The following is a 23,120-nucleotide window of genomic DNA, read 5'->3' as shown; positions in this document are numbered from 1 at the left end:
GATAGGAATTAGAGAGAGACAATAAAGGAGAGGAATTAGAGAGACAATAAAGGAGATGAATTAGAGAGAGACAATAAAGGAGAGGAATTAGAGAGAGAGAGGAGAGAGAGAGACAAAGGAGAGGAATTGGAGAGAGAGAGAGACAATAAAGGAGAGGAATTAGAGAGAGACAATAAAGGAGAGGATTGAGAGAGACAATAAAGGAGGGAATTAGAGAGAGACAATAAAGGAGAGGATTAGAGAGAGACAATAAAGAGAGGAATTAGAAGAGAGACAATAAAGGAGGAGGAAATTAGAGAGAGACAATAAAGGAGAGGAATTAGAGAGAGACAATAAAGGAGAGGAATTAGAGCGAGACAATAAAGGAGAGGAATTAGAGAGAGAGAGAGAGAGACAATAAAGGAGAGGAATTAGAGAGAGAGAGACAATAAAGGAGAGGTATTAGAGAGACAATAAAGGAGAGGAATTAGAGAAAAACCATAAATGGGAGTAGGTATTAGAGAGAGAGACAAAAAGGGAGGAATTAGAGATGAGAGAGAGAGAGAGACAATAAAGGAGAAGATTAGAGAGAGAGAGAGACCAAAGGAAAGGAATTAGAGGAGAGAGAGAGAGAGACAATAAAGGAGAGGAATTAGAGAGAGACAATAAAGGAGAGGAATTAGAGAGAGAGAGAGAGAGAGAGAGAGAGACAATAAAGGAGAGGACTTAGAGAGAGACAATAAAGGAGAGGATTTAGAGAGAGACAATAAAGGAGAGGAATTAGAGAGAGACAATAAAGGAGAGGAATTAGAGAGAGACAATAAAGGAGAGGTATTAGAGAGAGAGAGACAATAAAGGAGAGGAATGAGAGAGAGAGACACATAAAGGAGAGAATTAGAGAGAGAGAGACAATAAAGGAGAGGAATTAGAGAGAGAGAGACCATAAAGGAGAGGAATTAGAGAGGAGAGAGAGAGAGAGACAATAACGGAGAGGAATTAGAGAGAGAGAGAAGACAATAAAGGAGAGGATTAGAGAGAGAGAGACAATAAAGGAGAGGGAATTTAGAGAGAGAGAGACAATAAAGGAGAGGAATTAGAGAGAGAGATAGACAATAAGGAGAGAATTAGAGAGAGACAATAAAGGAGAGGAATTAGAGAGAGAGACAATAAAGGAGAGGATTAGAGAGAGAGAGACAATAAAGGAGAGGAATTAGAGAGAGACAAGTAAAGGAGAGGCATAGAGGAGAAGAGAGACCAATAGGAGAGGAATTAGAGAGAGAGAGACAATAAAGGAGAGGATTTAGAGAGAGAGAGACAATAAAGGAGAGGAATTAGAGAGAGAGAGACAATAAAGGAGAGGAATTAGAGAGAGAGAGAGACAATAAAGGAGAGGAATTAGAGAGAGAGAGAGACAATAAAGGAGAGGAATTAGAGAGAGAGAGAGAGAGAGAGAGACAATAAAGAGAGGATTAAGAGAGAGGAGACAATAAAGGAGAGGAATTAGAGAGAGAGAGACAATAATGGAGAGGATTTAGAGAGAGAGAGGAGAGAGNGACAATAAAGGAGAGGAATTAGAGAGAGAGAGACAATAAAGGAGAGGAATTAGAGAGAGAGAGAGACAATAAAGGAGAGGAATTAGAGAGAGAGAGAGACAATAAAGGAGAGGAATTAGAGAGAGAAGAGAGACAATAATAAGGAGAGGAATTGAGAGAGAGAGGACAATAAAGGAGATGAATTAGAGAGAGAGACAATAAAGGAGAGGATTAAGAGAGAAGACAATAAGGAGAAATTAGAGAGAGAGAGCACTAAAGGAGAGGAATTAGAGAGAGACAATAAAGGAGAGGATTAGAGAGAGAAGAGGAGAGAGAGACAATAAAGGAGAGGAATTAGAGAGAGACAATAAGGATAGGAATTAGAGAGAGACAATAAAGGAGAGGAATTAGAGAGACACATAAAGGAAGATGAATTAGAGAGAGACAATAAAGGAAGGAATTGGAGAGAGAGAGAGAGAGAGACAAAGGAGAGGAATTGGAGAGAGAGAGAGACAATAAAGGAGAGGAATTAGAGAGAGACAATAAAGAGAGGAATTAGAGAGAGACAATAAAGGAGAGGAATTAGAGGAGACAATAAGGAGAGGAATTGAGAGAAGAGAGAGACAATAAGGAGAGGAATTAGAGAGAGACAATAAAGGAGAGGAATTAGAGAGAGACAATAAAGGAGAGGAATTAGAGAGAGACAATAAAGGAGAGGAATTAGAGCGAGACAATAAAGGAGAGGAATTAGAGAGAGAGAGAGAGAGACAATAAAGGAGAGGAATTAGAGAGAGAGAGACAATAAAGGAGAGGTATTAGAGAGACAATAAAGGAGAGGAATTAGAGAAAGACAATAAAGGAGAGGTATTAGAGAGAGAGACAATAAAGGAGAGGAATTAGAGAGAGAGAGAGAGAGAGACAATAAAGGAGAAGAATTAGAGAGAGAGAGAGACAAAGGAAAGGAATTAGAGAGAGAGAGAGAGAGAGACAATAAAGGAGAGGAATTAGAGAGAGACAATAGGAGAGGAATTAGAGAGAGAGAGAGAGAGAGAGAGAGAGACAATAAAGGAGAGGACTTAGAGAGAGACAATAAAGGAGAGGATTTAGAGAGAGACAATAAAGGAGAGGAATTAGAGAGAGACAATAAAGGAGAGGAATTAGAGAGAGACAATAAAGGAGAGGTATTAGAGAGAGAGAGACAATAAAGGAGAGGAATTAGAGAGAGAGAGACAATAAAGGAGAGGAATTAGAGAGAGAGAGACAATAAAGGAGAGGAATTAGAGAGAGAGAGACAATAAAGGAGAGGAATTAGAGAGAGAGAGAGAGAGAGAGACAATAAAGGAGAGGAATTAGAGAGAGAGAGAGACAATAAAGGAGAGGATTAGAGAGAGAGAGACAATAAAGGAGAGGAATTAGAGAGAGAGAGACAATAAAGGAGAGGAATTAGAGAGAGAGAGACAATAAAGGAGAGGAATTAGAGAGAGACAATAAAGGAGAGGAATTAGAGAGAGAGAGACAATAAAGGAGAGGAATTAGAGAGAGAGAGACAATAAAGGAGAGGAATTAGAGAGAGACAATAAAGGAGAGGCATTAGAGAGAGAGAGAGACAATAAAGGAGAGGAATTAGAGAGAGAGAGACAATAAAGGAGAGGATTTAGAGAGAGAGAGACAATAAAGGAGAGGAATTAGAGAGAGAGAGACAATAAAGGAGAGGAATTAGAGAGAGAGAGACAATAAAGGAGAGGAATTAGAGAGAGAGAGAGACAATAAAGGAGAGGAATTAGAGAGAGAGAGAGAGAGAGAGAGACAATAAAGGAGAGGATTTAGAGAGAGAGAGACAATAAAGGAGAGGAATTAGAGAGAGAGAGACAATAATGGAGAGGAATTAGAGAGAGAGAGGAGAGAGAGAGAGAGAATAAAGGAGAGGAATTAGAGAGAGAGAGAGACAATAAAGGAGAGGTATTAGAGAGAGACAATAAAGGAGAGGAATTAGAGAGAGACAATAAAGGAGAGGAATTAGAGAGAGAGACAATAAAGGAGAGGATTTAGAGAGAGACAATAAAGGAGAGGAATTAGAGAGAGAGAGAGACAATAAAGGAGAGAAATTAGAGAGAGAGACAATAAAGGAGAGGAATTAGAGAGAGAGAGAGAGAGACAATAAAGGAGAGGAATTAGAGAGAGAGAGACAATAAAGGAGAGGAATTAGAGAGAGAGAGACAATAAAGGAGAGGAATTAGAGAGAGAGAGAGACAATAAAGGAGAGGAATTAGAGAGAGAGAGACAATAAAGGAGAGGAATTAGAGAGACAATAAAGGAGAGGAATTAGAGAGAGACAATAAAGGAGAGGAATTAGAGAGAGACAATAAAGGAGAGGAATTAGAGAGAGACAATAAAGGAGAGGTATTAGAGAGAGAGAGAGAGACAATAAAGGAGAGGAATTAGAGAGAGACAATAAAGGAGAGGAATTAGAGAGAGAGAGAGACAATAAAGGAGAGGAATTAGAGAGAGAGAGACTGAAAATATCTGCAAGAGAAGGACACAACTAGCCATTTGTTCTGTCTTCCTTCATCCACCCCCTCTCTCTCCTTCCATCCCTCCATCCTACCTGTCCCAGTTTGTAGTCCATCTCTCTCTCATTTCATCCCTCCCATCCTACCTGTCCCAGTTTTGTAGTCCATCTCTCTCTCCTTTCATCCCTCCATCCTACCTGTCCCAGTTTGTAGTCCATGTTTCCCATCTCTCTCTCCTTCCATCCCTCCATCCTACCTGTCCCAGTTTGTAGTCGATGTTCCCCATCTCTCTCTCCTTCCATCCCTCCATTCTACCTGTCCCAGTTTGTAGTCCATGTTCCCCATCTCTCTCTCATTCCATCCCTCCATCCTACCTGTCCCAGTTTGTAGTTCATCTCTCTCTCATTCCATCCCTCCATCCTACCTGTCCCAGTTTGTAGTCCATCTCTCTCTCCTTCCATCCCTCCATCCTACCTGTCCCAGTTTGTAGTCCATCTCTCTCTCCTTCCATCCCTCCATCCTACCTGTCCCAGTTTGTAGTCCATGTTTCCCATCTCTCTCTCCTTCCATCCCTCCATCCTACCTGTCCCAGTTTGTAGTCCATCTCTCTCTCCCTCCATCCTACCTGTCCCAGTTTGTAGTCCATGTTACCCATCTCTCTCTCCTTTCATCCCTCCATCCTACTTGTCCCAGTTTGTAGTCCATCTCTCTCTCCTTTCATCCCTCCATCCTACCTGTCCCAGTTTGTAGTCCATCTCTCTCTCCTTCCACCCTACCTGTCCCAGTTTGTAGTCCATCTCTCTCTCCTTCCATCCCTCCATGCTACCTGTCCCAGTTTGTAGTCCATCTCTCTCTCCCTCCATCCTACCTGTCCCAGTTTGTAGTCCATGTTACCCATCTCTCTCTCCTTTCATCCCTCCATCCTACCTGTCCCAGTTTGTAGTCCATCTCTCTCTCCCTCCATCCTACTTGTCCCAGTTTATAGTCCATGTTTCCCATCTCTCTCTCCTTCCATCCCTCCATCCTACCTGTCCCAGTGTGTAGTTCATCTCTCTCTCCTTCCATCCCTCCATCCTACCTGTCCCAGTTTGTAGTTCATCTCTCTCTCCTTCCACCCCTCCATCCTACCTGTCCCAGTTTGTAGTCCATGTTCCCCATCTATCTCTCCTTCCATCCTACCTGTCCCAGTTTGTAGTCCATCTCTCTCTCCTTCCATCCCTCCATGCTACCTGTCCCAGTTTGTAGTCCATCTCTCTCTCCCTCCATCCTACCTGTCCCAGTTTGTAGTCCATGTTACCCATCTCTCTCTCCTTTCATCCCTCCATCCTACTTGTCCCAGTTTGTAGTCCATGTTTCCCATCTCTCTCTCCTTCCATCCCTCCATCCTACCTGTCCCAGTGTGTAGTTCATCTCTCTCTCCTTCCATCCCTCCATCCTACCTGTCCCAGTTTGTAGTTCATCTCTCTCTCCTTCCATCCCTCCATCCTACCTGTCCCAGTTTGTAGTCCATGTTCCCCATCTATCTCTCCTTCCATCCTACCTATCCCAGTTTGTAGTCCATCTCTCTCTCCTTCCATCACTCCATCCTACCTGTCCCAGTTTGTAGTCCATGTTCCCCATCTCTCTCTCTGTGTTGATCTGCAGTAGGAGTTTCTCATGGCTGATCAGTGTACCTGCTGAGACACACAGAGAAACACACTGTTCATCAACTACTAGGAACCATGAGGACCTCTGAACCCTGCACAGCTGAATGGATCTGACCTCTGGATGACACTACTAGAAACAACTAGGTCTACCTGGTGAGACAGGGAGGGGACCGGGTGTGTTACCTGGTGAGACAGGGAGGGGACCAGGTGTGTTACCTGGTGAGACAGGGAGGGGACCAGGTGTGTTACCTGGTGAGACAGGGAGGGGACCAGGTGTGTTACCTGGTGAGACAGGGAGGGGACCAGGTGTGTTACCTGGTGAGACAGGGAGGGGACAGGGTACCAGGTGTGTTACCTGGTCAGACAGGGAGGGGACAGGGTCCCAGGTGTGTTACCTGGTGAGACAGCAGACAGGGAGGGGACAGGGTACCAGGTGTGTTACCGTGTGAGACAGGGAGGGGACCAGGCATGTTACCTGGTGAGACAGGGAGGGGACCAGGTGTGTTACCTGGTGAGACAGCAGACACGGAGGGGACAGGGGACCAAGTGTGTTACCTGGTGAAACAGGGAGGGGACAGGGTACCAAGTGTGTTACCTGGTGAGACAGGGAGGGGACAGGGTACCAGGTGTGTTACCTGGTGAGACAGGGAGGGGACAGGGTACCAAGTGTGTTACCTGGTGAGACAGGGAGGGGACAGGGTCCCAGGTGTGTTACCTGGTGAGACAGCAGACAGGGAGGGGACAGGGTCCCAGGTGTGGTAGGGGTGGTGTGTGTGTACGTTGTCTCTCTTCGACACCATGGCCTGGATCTCTCTCTCCACGGCTCCTCTGATCACTGACAACTTCCTGCCAAACCTGAAGGGAAGACAAGACCACCGCAATGTCAGGAATAACTAGTTCTTCTGTCAATATGAATTCAGTATGAGAGGAAAAGCCATTCTACAAAGTGACACAATCTGAAGTCTGTGGTATTTTAGGCTTTTGTTGCTTGGTGTGGGTTTGTATAATGGGGTAGCCTGATAATTGGGTCAGATTTACAGACAGAGCCCAGAACCCAGAGCCCAGAACCCAGAGACCAGAACCCAGAGACCAGAGCCCAGAGTGTGTGTGTACCGTGTGTCCAGGACTTTAAGGGTCTTGTTTCTCGGCTGTTGTTCCAGACAGGAGACAGTAGGGTTTCCGGCAGTAGGGAGAGTCATGGAACTCAGAACCAGAGACGTGATGGCCTGGACCGCTAACACATTCAACTGGGTACGCTCCAAGTCCTCCTGTTCAACACACACAGAGACAGAGAGAGACAGAGAGACAGAGAGAGAGAGAGAGAGAGAGAGAGAGAGAGAGAGAGAGAGAGAGAGAGAGAGAGACAGAGAGAGAGAGAGAGAGACAGAATGAGACAGAGAGAGAGAGAGACAGAGAGAGAGAGAGAGAGAGAGAGAGAGAGAGAGAGAGAGAGAGAGAGAGAGAGAGAGAGAGAGAAAAAAAACGAGCGACAGAGAGACAAAAACCATTGTAAATCCAACAAAACATCTTTAGGCTAGGGGGCAGTATTTTGATGTTTGGATGAAAAACATGCCCAAAGTAAACTGCCTATTTCTCAGGCCCAGAAACTAGAATATGCATATAATTGACAGTTTAGGATAGAAAACACTCTAAAGTTTCCAAAACTGTCAAAATATTGTCTGTGAGTATAACAGAACTGATATTGCAGGCGAAAACCTGAGGAAAATCCATCCAGGAAGTGCTGTTTTTCTGAAACTACTCTTTTCCATTGAAGGCCTATCCTCCATTTAAAGGGATATCAACCAGAATCCTTTCCCTGTGGCTTCCACAAGGTGTGAACAGTCTTTAGACATAGTTTCAGGCTTTTATTCTGAAAAAATGAGCGAGAATGATCACATCGTGTCAGTAGAGAGCCAGATGTCCTCAGATTTGCGCGCACGCCACTGAAGCTAGACCTTTTCTTTCTCTCTCGTATTGAAAAGTCCCGTTGAAATATTATCGATTATTTATTGTAAAAACAACCTGAGGATTGATTATAAAAAAACGTTTGACATGTTTCTACGAACTTTACGGATACTATTTGGAATTGTCGTCTGCCCGTCGTGACCTGCACGAGCAGGTGAACAAAACGCGCCAACCAAATTGTGTAACTGGGAGTCTCGTGAGTGCAAACATCCGAAGATCATCAAAGGTAAGCGATTATTTTGGCGATGTTAACATATGTTTCCCATGTCAATAAAACCCCTTGAATTGAAATGAGAGAGAGACAGAGAGACAGAAAGAGACAGAGAGAGACAGAGAGACGGAAAGAGACAGAGAGACAGAAAGAGACAGAGAGAGACAGAGAGAGAGAGAGAGACAGAGAGAGACAGAGAGACAGAAAGAGAGAGACAAAGAGAGAGAGACAAAGAGAGAGAGACAAAGAGAGAGAGACAAAGAGAGAGAGACAAAGAGAAAGAGAGAGAGACAAAGAGACAGAGAGACAAAGAGAGACAGAGAGACAGAGAGGTGTGTGTGTGGTGTGGTGTGTGTTGGTATGGTGTGTGTGTGGTGTGGTATGGCATGGTGTGTGTGTGTGTGTGTGTATGCACCTCCTGTTCCCTCTCCTCCTCCTGGTCCATAGAGATGGGTTGAGTGACCAGAACTCCCAGCAGTGTGGCCCAGGTCTCTTCAAACTGGGTCCTACTACTCCAGCCTGAATGCCACACATGTTCAAACTACAGGTTATGAACACTTCAAGGATCAGTCTAACAGTCTATGTGGAATAGACCTCTATAACAATGACATAGCAGGTTATAACCACCTAAAGGATCAGTAACAGTCGACTGTAGATGTGGAATAGACCTCTATAACAACGACATAGCAGGTTATAACCACCTAAAGGATCAGTCTAACAGTCGACTGTAGATGTGGAATAGGCCTCTATAACAATGACATAGCAGGTTATAACCACCTAAAGGATCAGTCTAACAGTCGACTGTAGATGTGGAATAGACCTCTATAACAATGACATAGCAGGTTATAACCACCTAAAGGATCAGTCTAACAGTCGACTGTAGATGTGGAATAGACCTCTATAACAATGACATAGCAGGTTATAACCACCTAAAGGATCAGTCTAACAGTCGACTGTAGATGTGGAATAGGCCTCTATAACAATGACATAGCAGGTTATAACCACCTGGACCTCTCACCCAGTGTGTTGATGCGATAGAGGAACTCCCTGAACACGTCCTTCTCCTGCAGGAACTCTACAGGGATCTCAGGAAGGGTGGTGCCAAACTCCCCCCCCGGCCGAGGGGACCAGCCCAGCTTCCACACCTAGAGGTGACACACAGACACGTTACAGGGGACCACTAGTGTAGCTGTTGACCAGTGACTGACCAGGGGGGGGACTGTAGTGTAGCTGTTGACCAGTGACTGACCGGGGGGGGTACTCTAGTGTAGCTGTTGACCAGTGACTGACCAGGGGGGGACTGTAGTGTAGCTGTTGACCAGTGACTGACCAGGGGGGGGGGTACTCTAGTGTAGCTGTTGACCAGTGACTGACCGGGGGGGGGGGGGGGGGGGGGGGTACTCTAGTGTAGCTGTTGACCAGTGACTGACCAGGGGGGGGACTCTAGTGTAGCTGTTGACCAGCGGTAGTCTGGACAGACTGATGATGATGTTTCGGAGCATCGGCGTGAGGAAGGCTGGGATTCCGCTGTTTCTATGGTGACCCAGAGACAGAACGCTCTGGAGACCTTCCACCAGCTCAGCCATAATCTCACACGATCGTCGCTCACACACGTCTGGAACACACACACACATTATAGATAACACAGAGATAACACATTATAGATAACACAGAGATAACACATTATAGATAACACAGAGATAACACATTAGAGATAACACAGCGATAATACATTAGATATAACACAGAGATAACACATTATAGATAACACAGAGAGAACACATTAGATATAACACGTTAGAGATAACACATTAGATATAACACATTAGAGATAACACATTATAGATAACACATTATAGATAACACAGAGATAACACATTAGAGATAACACAGCGATAATACATTAGATATAACACAGAGATAACACATTATAGATAACACAGAGAGAACACATTAGATATAACACAGAGAGATAACACATTAGATATAACACATTAGAGATAACACAGAGATAACACATTAGAGATAACACATTAGATATAACACAGAGAGAACACATTAGATATAACACAGAGATAACACATTATAGATAACACATTAGATATAACACATTAGCGATAACACAGAGATAACACAGAGATAACACATTAGCGACAACACAGAGATAGCACATTAGAGATAACACATTAGCGATAACACAGAGATAACACATTAGAGAGAACACATTAGAGATAACACATTAGACATAACACATTAGAGATAACACAGAGAGAACACATTAGATATAACACAGAGATAACACATCAGAGAGAACACATTAGAGATAACACATTAGAGATAACACAGAGATAATACAGAGATAACACATTAGAGATAACACATGAGAGATAACACATTAGAGAGAACACATTAGAGAGAACACATTAGAGATAGCACATTATAGATAACACATTATAGATAACACAGAGATAACACATTATAGATAACACATTCGATATAACACATTAGCGATAACACAGAGATAACACATTAGAGAGAACACATCAGAGATAGCACATATATAACACATTATAGATAACACATTAGAGATAACACATTAGATATAACACATTATAGATAGCACAGAGATAACACATTAGAGATAACACATCAGAGATAACACATTAGATATACCACAGAGATACCACAGAGATAACAGAGTAGAGATAACACATTAGAGATAACACTTAACACATCTAATGCACATTAAAACACAGCAAGCTAACAGACTGTATTAGTAGCCACTAGTCAGCAGATTTAACAGTGATGAAGCATGATCTAACTCACTGAGAGTGACGGACTAAAATGATAATGGAGACACAACAACAACTATATTACTTACTGTCTGTGTTTGGAGAGTGGACCTGGTCTGAATCGCCGTCTGACCCTGTGGTTCTCTTCTTCCCTGGATGTAAGAGATGGTCACCTGGACCTACTGCCACTGGAGAGGAGAGAGGGGGAGAGAGAGGGAGAGAGAGGAGAGGAGAGAGGGGAGAGAGAGGGAGAGAGATGGAGAGAGAGAGGAGAGAGGATAGAGAGGGAGAGAGAGAGAGGAGAGAGGGGAGAGAGAGGGGGGAGATGGAGAGAGAGAGAGAGAGGAGAGAGGAAGAGGATAGAGAGGAAGAGGATAGAGAGGGAGAGGATAGAGAGGGAGAGGATAGAGAGGGAGAGGATAGAAAGGGAGAGGATAGGAGAGGAGAGGAGAGAGAGGGAGGGAAATGAGAGAAAGAGAGAGAGAGAAGGGAGAGGAGAGAGAGAGGGAGGACAGAGAGAGGCAAAGGGAGGGAGAGGAGAGAGAGAGAAACAGTGGGTTAACTGCCTGTTCAGGGGCAGAACGACAGGTACCTTGTCAGCTCGGGGATTTGAACTTGCAACCTTCCGGTTACTAGTCCAACACTCTAACCACTAGGCTACCCTGCCGCCCCGGCACGACACAACACGGAGTGCCTGGATACAGCCCTTAACCGTGGTATACTAGCAATATACTGTACCACAAACCCCCTGAGGTGCCTTATTGCTTTCATAAACTGGTTACCAACGTAATTAGAGCAGGAAAAACACATGTTTTTATCATACCCGTGGTATACGGTCTGATATACCACGGCTGTCAGCCAATCAGCATTCAGGGCTCAAACCACCCAGTTTATAATTAAGGTTTAGTCACGGTCACACCACATGCAAATCCACTAATTGTGGCCAGGTTCATTCCCTCTCTCCTTCACACACACACACACTAACCTGCAGTGATGAGGAGTCGTAGGCAGTGTATGACAGAGCAGGTGTGTGTTTTGTACGGGGCTGTAGACAGTGTGTTCCAGACACAGGGTTGTTGCAGGGCCAGACACAGACAGGACAGAGCCCCCTGCAGGTCAACACTCAGAGGAACACTGTCCTGGAGAACACGCCAGACCACCAACTAGAGAGAGAGAGACACCATGAAGCAGGGTTTATTCTGGATGAAAACGGGGCTAAGGTGGTGGGGCGAGAGTGTAGAGAAATGTTCAAAGTTAAGCGAATTTCCTGCAATTCTAGAAACGTCTCCATGGAGATGAGAGAAAATGGTGCTGTTTTAAAAGCTACTTTTTTTTGTCGATGATGTGCATGTTGTCATGGCTGATGTGCATGTTGTCATGGCTGATGTGCATGTTGTCATGGCTGATGTGCATGATGTCATGGCTGATGTGCATGTTGTCATGGCTGATGTGCATGTTGTCATGACTGATGTGCATGTTGTCATGACTGATGTGCATGTTGTCATGGCTGGCGTGCATGCTGTCATGGCTGACGTGCATGCTGTCATGGCTGATGTGCATGGTGTCATGGATGATGTGTATGATGTCATGGCTGATGTGCATGATGTCATGGCTGATGTGCATGATGTCATGGCTGATGTGCATGATGTCATGGCTGATGTGCATGATGTCATGGCTGATGTGCATGTTGTCATGGCTGATGTGCATGTTGTCATGGCTGATGTGCATGTTGTCATGGCTGATGTGCATGATGCCATGGCTGATGTGCATGTTGTCATGGCTGATGTGCATGTTGCTGATGTGCATGCTGTCATGACTGATGTGCATGTTGTCATGGCTGATGTGCATGTTGCTGATGTGCATGCTGTCATGACTGATGTGCATGTTGTCATGACTGATGTGCATGTTGCTGATGTGCATGCTGTCATGGCTGATGTGCATGCTGTCATGGCTGATGTGCATGTTGTCATGGCTGATGTGCATGTTGTCATGACTGATGTTCATGTTGTCATGCCTGATGTTCTTGTTGTCATGACTGATGTACATGTTGTCATGGCAGATGTGCATGTTGCTGATGTGCATGCTGTCATGACTGATGTGCATGATGTCATGGCTGATGTGCATGATGTCATGGCTGATGTGCATGGTGTCATGACTGATGTTCTTGTTGTCATGGCTGATGTGCATGTTGCTGATGTGCATGCTGTCATGACCGATGTGCATGATGTCATGGCTGATGTGCATGGTGTCATGGCTGATGTGCATGGTGTCATGGCTGATGCGCATGTTGCTGATGTGCATGCTGTCATGACTGATGTGCATGATGTGTTGGCTGATGTGCATGGTGTCATGGCTGATGTGCATGTTGTCATGACTGATGTGCATGTTGTCATGACTGATGTGCATGTTGTCATGACTGATGTGCATGATGTCATGACTGATGTGCATGTTGTCATGACTGATGTGCATGCTGTCATGACTGATGTGCATGCTGTCATGGCTGATGTGCATGCTGCCATGGCTGATGTGCATGCTGTCATGGCTGATGTGCATGTTGTCATGGCTGATGTGCATGTTGTCATGGCTGATGTGCATGTTGCCATGGCTGATGTGCATGTTGTCATGACTGATGTGCATGTTGTCATGGCTGATGTGCATGTTGTCATGGCTGATGTGCATGTTGTCATGGCTGATGTGCATGTTGTCATGACTGATGTGCATGTTGTCATGACTGATGTGCACGTTGTCATGGGGCTGGCTGATGTGCATGTTGTCATGGCTGATGTGCATGTTGTCATGACTGATGTGCATGTTGTCATGACTGATGTGCATGTTGTCATGACTGATGTGCATGTTGTCATGGCTGATGTGCATGTTGTCATGGCTGATGTGCATGTTGTCATGGCTGATGTGCATGTTGTCATGACTGATGTGCATGTTGTCATGGCTGATGTGCATGTTGTCATGACTGATGTGCATGTTGTCATGACTGATGTGCAGGTTGTCATGACTGATGTGCATGTTGTCATGACTGATGTGCATGTTGTCATGACTGATGTGCATGTTGTCATGACTGATGTGCATGTTGTCATGACTGATGTGCATGCTGTCATGACTGATGTGCATGTTGTCATGACTGATGTGCATTTTGTCATGGCTGAGGCTGTGTCCTTCAGCTCAAACATAACAATCAGATAAATTCACCATTTTGGGGGGTTTCAGTTCTCAACTTTAATTTAGGTGATTTTTTTTCTCAAAGAAAATATATTTACCAAATACATAAAGTTATCTCTTCTACATACTCTATATCTGGTCCATTATCTCCTCTACATACTCTATATCTGGTCCATTATCTCTTCTACATACTCTATATCTGGTCCATTATCTCTTCTACATACTCTATATCTGGCCCATTATCTCTTCCACATAATCTATATCTGGTCCATTATCTCTTCTACATACTCTATATCTGGTCCATTATCTCCTCTACATACTCTATATCTGGTCCATTATCTCCTCTACATACTCTATATCTGGTCCATTATCTCTTCTGCATACTCTATATCTGGTCCAGTATCTCTTCTACATACTCTATATATGGTCCACTATATATTCTACATACTCTATATCTGGTCCATTATCTCTTCTACATACTCTATAACTGGTCCATTATCTCTTCTAAATACTCTATATCTGGTCCATTATCTCTTCTACATACTCTATATCTGGTCCACTATCTCTTCTACATACTCTATAGCTGGTCCATTATCTCCTCTACATACTCTATATCTGGTCCATTATCTCTTCTACATACTCTATATCTGATCCATTATCTCCTCTACATACTCTATATCGGGTCCATTATCTCTTCTACATACTCTATATCTGGTCCATTATCTCTTCTACATACTCTATATCTGGTCCATTATCTCCTCTGCATACTCGATATCTGGTCCATTATCTCTTCTACATACTCTATATCTGGTCCATTATCTCCTCCACATACTCTATATCTGGTCCATTATCTCTTCTACATACTCTATATCTGGTCCATTATCTCTTCTACATACTCTATATCTGGTCCAGTATCTCTTCTACATACTCTATATATGGTCCACTATATATTCTACATACTCTATATCTGGTCCACTATCTCTTCTACATACTCTATAGCGGGTCCACTATCTCTTCTACATACTCTATATCTGGTCCACTATCTCTTCTACATACTCTATATCTGGTCCATTATCTCTTCTACATACTCTATATCTGGCCCATTATCTCTTCCACATACTCTATATCTGGTCCATTATCTCTTCTACATACTCTATATCTGGTCCATTATCTCCTCTACATACTCTATATCTGGTCCATTATCTCCTCTACATACTCTATATCTGGTCCATTATCTCTTCTACATACTCTATATCTGGTCCTTTATCTCTTCTACATACTCTATATCTGGTCCATTATCTCCTCTACATACTCTATATCTGGTCCATTATCTCTTCTACATACTCTATATCTGGTCCATTATCTCTTCTACATACTCTATATCTGGTTCATTATCTCTTCTACATACTCTATATATGGTCCATTATCTCTTCTACATACTCTTATATCTGGTCCATTATCTCTTCTGCATACTCTACATATGGTCCAGTATCTCTTCTACATACTCTATATATGGTCCAGTATCTCTTCTACATACTCTATATCTGGTCCACTATATATTATACATACTATATATCTGGTCCAGTATCTCTTCTGCATACTCTATATCTGGTCCAGTATCTCTTCTACATACTCTATATATGGTCCACTATATATTCTACATACTCTATATCTGGTCCATTATCTCTTCTACATACTCTATATCTGGTCCATTATCTCTTCTACATACTCTATATCTGGTCCATTATCTCTTCTACATACTCTATATCTGGTCCATTATCTCCTCTACATACTCTATATCTGGTCCATTATCTCTTCTACATACTCTATATCTGGTCCATTATCTCTTCTACATACTCTATATCTGGTCCACTATCTCTTCTACATACTCTATAGCTGGTCCACTATCTCTTCTACATACTCTACATCTGCTTATAGCGGTTTATACATTGAAACTTTCCCTAAAATTAATTTTAAAAATATATAACATGTTTTACACAAAAAAAACACTTCAAGTCTTTTCTCATTGGCCAGGGGTAGGGTCAAGGGTTAGAGGTCAGGGATTATAAACTTCTTACCTCGGTAGCCATGGTGGTGAAGGTGGTGATGAGATGTTGTTTGTCTTCAGGGATTTGCAGAGGGGAAGGAAGCTGACCCACACACAGCAGATACTGAGACAGCGCTCTACACAGAGACATCACCCGCGGGTAGAGTCCAGCCTCACCTAGAATACACACACAGCAGATACTGAGACAGCTCTACATAGAGCGGGTAGAGCCCTGCCTCACCTAGAATAAACACACAGCAGATACTGAGACAGCTCTACATAGAGCGGGTAGAGCCCTGCCTCACCTAGAATAAACACACAGCAGATACTGAGACAGCTCTACATAGAGCGGGTAGAGCCCTGCCTCACCTAGAATACACACACAGCAGCTACTGAGACATCACCCGTGGGTAGAGTCCAGCCTCACCTAGAATACACACACAGCAGCTACTGAGACATCACCCGTGGGTAGAGTCCAGTCTCACCTAGAATAAACACACAGCAGATACTGAGACAGCTCTACATAGAGCGGGTAGAGCCCTGCCTCACCTAGAATAAACACACAGCAGATACTGAGACAGCTCTACATAGAGCGGGTAGAGCCCTGCCTCACCTAGAATAAACACACAGCAGATACTGAGACAGCTCTACATAGAGCGGGTAGAGCCCTGCCTCACCTAGAATAAACACACAGCAGATACTGAGACAGCTCTACATAGAGCGGGTAGAGCCCTGCTCCACCTAGAGAACAACATAATAATTGACAGTGGGGAGGCGTACGCTGCCTGTGCTGGTAGTTGGCTGACGTGGCCTCGCCAGCTAAATGGCAGAATGGAACAATCTGGTCAGGTCCACATCCACAGTTTAATCAGGTAACATCACAATGTAATGTAAAGCAGAATGGAACAATCTGGCCAGGTTTAAAAGACGCAATCTGACGAACAGAAAGGCTTTTAGTTGCCAGATCCTCCCAGGATTCGAACCAACAACCTTCCGCGTTACTCTTACCATAGACGATAGCCAAGTTGTCCCAGTAGGGTTCGGCCGGGTCAGGTTTGGCCGGCGGCAGGAAGGAACGGTGTGGAACAGGAAGTAGCTGTGTGACCCCGCTCAGATGATCCAGGGTCACGGCCAGGGCCGTCTCCAATAGCAACGACCCCTGACCCCGGGTTAACCTCTGAACCCCCAGACTCAGACACGGACAGAGGAGAGACAGGTTGAAGTCCTGGTGTAGAGAGAGAGAGGTCAGTGTGTGTGTGTGTGTGTGTGTGTGTGTGTGTGTGTGTGTGTGTGTGTGTGTGTGTGTGTGTGTGTGTGTGTGTGTGTGTGTGTGTGTGTGTGAGCGTGTGTGTGTGTGTGTTACCTTGCAGGTCATGATGGTAGAGAGGTCGTCAGGAGGTAGTTTGGTCAGGAGTTCCGTTGTCTCCAGGAACGACCCGTCACCACGGTGACAGCACTGGGACATCACCAAGGCAACATACCACTCCTGGAACAAGACACGCACACACACTTAGTACAAGACATACACACACACGTTGAATATGAAACACACATTTTAAAAAACACACACACCTTGTCAGCCTTGACTAGTTCAGGGGCAGGTGGCGGTTCCCCATCCAGGGGGTGTGATGTCACAGGAGGGGAGGGGCTGCTGGTGTCCTCGGCAACGGTGGCTCGGAACCTGTCCAGCAGGGAGTAGAACCTCTGGTGCCTAGCAACAAGAGGCAGGAAATGACAACACACAACATCACCAGCTTGTTGTGGTAAAAATCTAGATAGGAAAGTAGCTTGGGAAAAGGATATAATGACCGATGAACACAGCAGAATGAGGACACCCCTTCATACACTATATATACAGGACACCCCTTCATACTCTATATATACAGGACACCCCATCATACACTATATATACAGGACACCCCTTAATCCACTATATATACAGGACACCCCTTCATACACTATATATACAGGACACCCCTTCATACAATATATATACAGGACACCCCTTCATACACTATATATACAGGACACCCCTTAATCCACTATATATACAGGACAACCCCTTCATACAATATATATACAGGACACCCCTTCATACACTATATATACAGGACACCCCTTCATACACTATATATACAGGACAACCCCTTCATACTCTATATATATATATACAGGACACCCCTTCATCCACTATATATACAGGACACCCCTTCATCCACTATATATACAGGACACCCTTCATACACTATATATACAGGACACCCCTTCATACACTATATATACATCTAGTGGAAAGCTTCCCAGAAGAGTGGAGGCTGTTGGAGAAGAGAAGAGAAGAGAAGAGGAGAGGAGAGAGAAGAAGAGAGGAGAGGAGAGGAGAGGAGAGGAGAGGAGAGGAGAGGAGAGGAGAGGAGAGGAGAGAGAGGAGAGGAGAGGAGGAGAAGAGAGGAGGAGAAGAGAGAGGAGAGGAGAGGAGAGGAGAGGAGAGGAGAGGAGAGGAGAGGAGAGGAGAGGAGAGGAGAGGGAGAGGAGAGGAGAGGAGAGGAGAGGAGAGGAGAGAGGAGGAGAAGAGAGGAGGAGAAGAGAGGAGGAGAAGAGAGGAGAGGAGAGGAAGAGAGGAGAGGAGAGGAGAGGAGAGGAAGGAGAGGAGAGGAGAGGGAGAGGAGAGGAGAGGAGAGGAGAGGAGAAGAGAGGAGGAGGGAAGAGAGGAGAGGAGAGGAGGAGGAGAGGAGAGGAGAGGAGAGGGAGAGGAGAGGAGAGGAGAAGGAGAGGAGAGGAGGAGGAGAAGGGGAGAGGAGAGAGGAGGAGGAAGAGAGGAAGGAGAGGAGGAGAAGAGAGGAGGGAGAGAGAGGAGAAGAGAGGAGAGGAGAGGAGAGGAGAGGAGAGGAGAGGAGAGAGAGGAGAGGAGAGGAGAGGAGAGGAGAGGAGAGGAGAGGAGAGGAGAGGAGAGGAGAGGAGAGGAGAGGAGAGGAGAGGAGGAGAGAGAGGAGGAGAAGAGAGGAGAGGAGAGGAGAGGAGAGGAGAGGAGAGGAGAGGAGAGGAGAGGAGAGGGAGAGGAGAGAGAGAGGAGAGGAGAGGAAGAGAGGAGAGCAGAGAGGAGAGAGGACGAGGATGAGGAGAGGAGAGGATGAGGAGAGCGAGAGAGAGGAGAAGAAGGAGAGAGGAGAATGAGAGGAGAAGAGAGGAGGAGAGAGAGGAGAGGAGAGAGAGAAGGAGTAGGAGAAGAGGAGAGGAGAGGAGAGGAGAGGAGAGGAGAGAGAGAGAGGAGAGGAGAGGCGAGGAGGGAGAGGAGAGGAGAGGAGAGGAGAGGAGAGGAGAGAGAGGAGAGGAGAGGATAGGAGGAGGAGAGGAGAAGAGGAGAAGAGAAGAGAGGGAGAGGAGAGGAGGAGAGGAGGAGAGGAGAGGAGGAGAGGAGAGGAGAGAGAGGAGGAGTATTGTTACCGTTGAGCAAGTCCACTGATCTGAAGGTATTCCTGGATTCTGTCCAGTTCCTCCACCGGCAGCTGGACTAAACTGTTCTGTAGAGGAACAGAGAACATGTTCAGCTGGACTAAACTGTTCTATAGAGGAACAGAGAGAGAGAACATGTTCAGCTGGACTAAAACTGTTCTGTAGAGGAACAGAGAACATGTTCAGCTGGACTAAACGGTTCTATAGAGGAACAGAGAACATGTTCAGCTGGACTAAACTGTTCTGTAGAGGAAAGAGAACATGTTCAGCTGGACTAAACTGTTCTATAGAGGAACAGAGAGAGAACATGTTCAGCTGGACTAAACTGTTCTATAGAGGAACAGAGAACATGTTCAGCTGGACTAAACTGTTCTGTAGAGGAACAGAGAACATGTTCAGCTGGACTAAACTGTTCTATAGAGGAACAGAGAGAGAGAACATGTTCAGCTGGACTAAACTGTTCTGTAGAGGAACAGAGAACATGTTCAGCTGGACTAAACTGTTCTGTAGAGGAACAGAGAACATGTTCAGCTGGACTAAACGGTTCTATAGAGGAACAGAGAACATGTTCAGCTGGACTATACTGTTCTATAGAGGAACAGAGAACATGTTCAGCTGGACTAAACTGTTCTATAGAGGAACAGAGAACATGTTCAGGCTGGACTAAACTGTTCTATAGAGGAACAGAGAACATGTTCAGCTGGACTAAACTGTTCTGTAGAGGTACAGAGAACATGTTCAGCTGGACTAAACTGTTCTATAGAGGAACAGAGAGAGAGAACATGTTCAGCTGGACTAAACTGTTCTGTAGAGGAACAGAGAAACATGTTCAGCTGGACAAAACTGTTCTGTAGAGGAACAGAGAACATGTTCTGCTGGACTAAACGGTTCTGTAGAGGAACAGAGAACATGTTCAGCTGGACTAAACTGTTTTATAGAGGGACAGAGAACATGTTCAGCTGGACTAAAACGGTTCTATAGAGGAACAGAGAACATGTTCTGCTGGACTAAACTGTTCTGTAAAGGAACAGAGAACATGTTCAGCTGGACTAAACGGTTCTGTAGAGGAACAGAGAACATGTTCAGCTGGACTAAACTGTTTTATAGAGGAACAGAGAACATGTTCAGCTGGACTAAACGGTTCTATAGAGGAACAGAGAACATGTTCAGCTGGACTAAACTGTTCTATAGAGGAACAGAGAGAGAACATGTTCAGCTGGACTAAACTGTTCTATAGAGGAACAGAGAGAGAGAACATGTTTCAGCTGGACTAAACTGTTCTGTAGAGGAACAGAGAACATGTTCAGCTGGACTAAACGGTTCTGTAGAGGAACAGAGAACATGTTCAGCTGGACTAAACTGTTCTATAGAGGAACATAGAGAGAGAACATGTTCAGCTAGACTAAACGGTTCTATAGAGGAACAGAGAACATGTTCAGCTGGACTAAACTGTTCTATAGAGGAACAGAGAGAGAGAACATGTTCAGCTGGACTAAACGGTTCTATAGAGGAACAGAGAACATGTTCAGCTGGACTAAACTGTTCTATAGAGGAACAGAGAGAGAGAACATGTTCAGCTGGACTAAACTTTCTGTAGAGGAACAGAGAACATGTTCAGCTGGACTAAACTGTTCTGTAGAGGAACAGAGAGAGAGAACATGTTCAGCTGGACTAAACTGTTCTATAGAGGAACAGAGAACATGTTCAGCTGGACTAAACTGTTCTGTAGAGGAACAGAGAACATGTTCAGCTGGACTAAACTGTTCTATAGAGGAACAGAGAGAGAGAAAATGTTCAGCTGGACTAAACTGTTCTGTAGAGGAACAGAGAACATGTTCAGCTGGACTAAACGGTTCTATAGAGGAACAGAGAACATGTTCAGCTGGACTAAACTGTTCTGTAGAGGAACAGAGAACATGTTCAGCTGGACTAAACTGTTCTATAGAGGAACAGAGAGAGAACATGTTCAGCTGGACTAAACTGTTCTATAGAGGAACAGAGAACATGTTCAGCTGGACTAAACTGTTCTGTAGAGGAACAGAGAACATGTTCAGCTGGACTAAACTGTTCTATAGAGGAACAGAGAGAGAGAACATGTTCAGCTGGACTAAACTGTTCTGTAGAGGAACAGAGAACATGTTCAGCTGGACTAAACTGTTCTGTAGAGGAACAGAGAACATGTTCAGCTGGACTAACGGTTCTATAGAGGAACAGAGAACATGTTCAGCTGGACTATACTGTTCTATAGAGGAACAGAGAACATGTTCAGCTGGACTAAACTGTTCTATAGAGGAACAGAGAGAGAGAACATGTTCAGCTGGACTAAACTGTTCTATAGAGGAACAGAGAACATGTTCAGCTGGACTAAACTGTTCTGTAGAGGAACAGAGAACATGTTCAGCTGGACTAAACTGTTCTATAGAGGAACAGAGAGAGAGAACATGTTCAGCTGGACTAAACTGTTCTGTAGAGGAACAGAGAACATGTTCAGCTGGACTAAACTGTTCTGTAGAGGAACAGAGAACATGTTCTGCTGGACTAAACGGTTCTATAGAGGAACAGAGAACATGTTCAGCTGGACTATACTGTTCTATAGAGGAACAGAGAACATGTTCAGCTGGACTAAACTGTTCTATAGAGGAACAGAGAGAGAGAACATGTTCAGCTGGACTAAACTGTTCTATAGAGGAACAGAGAACATGTTCAGCTGGACTAAACTGTTCTGTAGAGGTACAGAGAACATGTTCAGCTGGACTAAACTGTTCTATAGAGGAACAGAGAGAGAGAACATGTTCAGCTGGACTAAACTGTTCTGTAGAGGAACAGAGAACATGTTCAGCTGGACAAAACTGTTCTGTAGAGGAACAGAGAACATGTTCTGCTGGACTAAACGGTTCTGTAGAGGAACAGAGAACATGTTCAGCTGGACTAAACTGTTTTATAAGAGGGAACAGAGAACATGTTCAGCTTGGACTAAACGGTTCTATAGAGGAACAGAGAACATGTTCTGCTGGACTAAACTGTTCTGTAAAGGAACAGAGAACATGTTCAGCTGGACTAAACGGTTCTGTAGAGGAACAGAGAACATGTTCAGCTGGACTAAACTGTTTTATAGAGGAACAGAGAACATGTTCAGCTGGACTAAACGGTTTCTATAGAGGAACAGAGAACATGTTCAGCTGGACTAAACTGTTCTATAGAGGAACAGAGAGAGAACATGTTCAGCTGGACTAAACTGTTCTATAGAGGAACAGAGAGAGAGAACATGTTCAGCTGGACTAAACTGTTCTGTAGAGGAACAGAGAACATGTTCAGCTGGACTAAACGGTTCTGTAGAGGAACAGAGAACATGTTCAGCTGGACTAAACTTTCTATAGAGGAACAGAGAGAGAGAACATGTTCAGCTAGACTAAAACGGTTCTATAGAGGAACAGAGAACATGTTCAGCTGGACTAAACTGTTCTATAGAGGAACAGAGAGAGAGAACATGGTTCAGCTGGACTAAACGGTTCTATAGAGGAACAGAGAACATGTTCAGCTGGACTAAACTGTTCTATAGAGGAACAGAGAGAGAGAACATGTTCAGCTGGACTAAACCTGTTCTGTAGAGGAACAGATAACATGTTCTGCTGGACTAAACTGTTCTGTAGAGGAACAGAGAACATGTTCAGCTGGACTAACTTTTCTGTAGAGGAACAGAGAACATGTTCAGCTGGACTAAACTGTTCTGTAGAGGAACAGAGAGAGAGAACATGTTCAGCTGGACTAAACTGTTCTATAGAGGAACAGAGAGAGAGAACATGTTCAGCTGGAC

At 44.4% G+C, this 23,120-nt stretch overlaps 1 protein-coding gene across 1 annotated transcript in view; it reads right to left on the bottom strand.

Moving 5' to 3' along the window:
• htt (huntingtin) overlaps positions 1-23,120 on the bottom strand; it is a 142,560-nt gene that overhangs the window by 27,658 nt on the left and 91,782 nt on the right. The window contains 13 exon segments of the mRNA XM_031814603.1: positions 5,612-5,694; positions 6,383-6,522; positions 6,781-6,935; positions 8,259-8,362; positions 8,862-8,988; positions 9,274-9,458; positions 10,725-10,823; positions 11,621-11,798; positions 15,888-16,033; positions 16,865-17,081; positions 17,220-17,342; positions 17,429-17,567; positions 19,298-19,374. Coding sequence (XP_031670463.1) covers positions 5,612-5,694; positions 6,383-6,522; positions 6,781-6,935; positions 8,259-8,362; positions 8,862-8,988; positions 9,274-9,458; positions 10,725-10,823; positions 11,621-11,798; positions 15,888-16,033; positions 16,865-17,081; positions 17,220-17,342; positions 17,429-17,567; positions 19,298-19,374 — 1,773 coding nt within the window.

Source organism: Oncorhynchus kisutch, unplaced genomic scaffold, assembly GCF_002021735.2.
Source record: "Oncorhynchus kisutch isolate 150728-3 unplaced genomic scaffold, Okis_V2 Okis07a-Okis12b_hom, whole genome shotgun sequence".
Taxonomy (NCBI): Eukaryota; Metazoa; Chordata; class Actinopteri; order Salmoniformes; family Salmonidae; genus Oncorhynchus; species Oncorhynchus kisutch.
The sequence above is the reverse complement of the archived record's forward strand: the minus strand, read 5'-3'. Positions and strand labels throughout refer to the sequence as shown.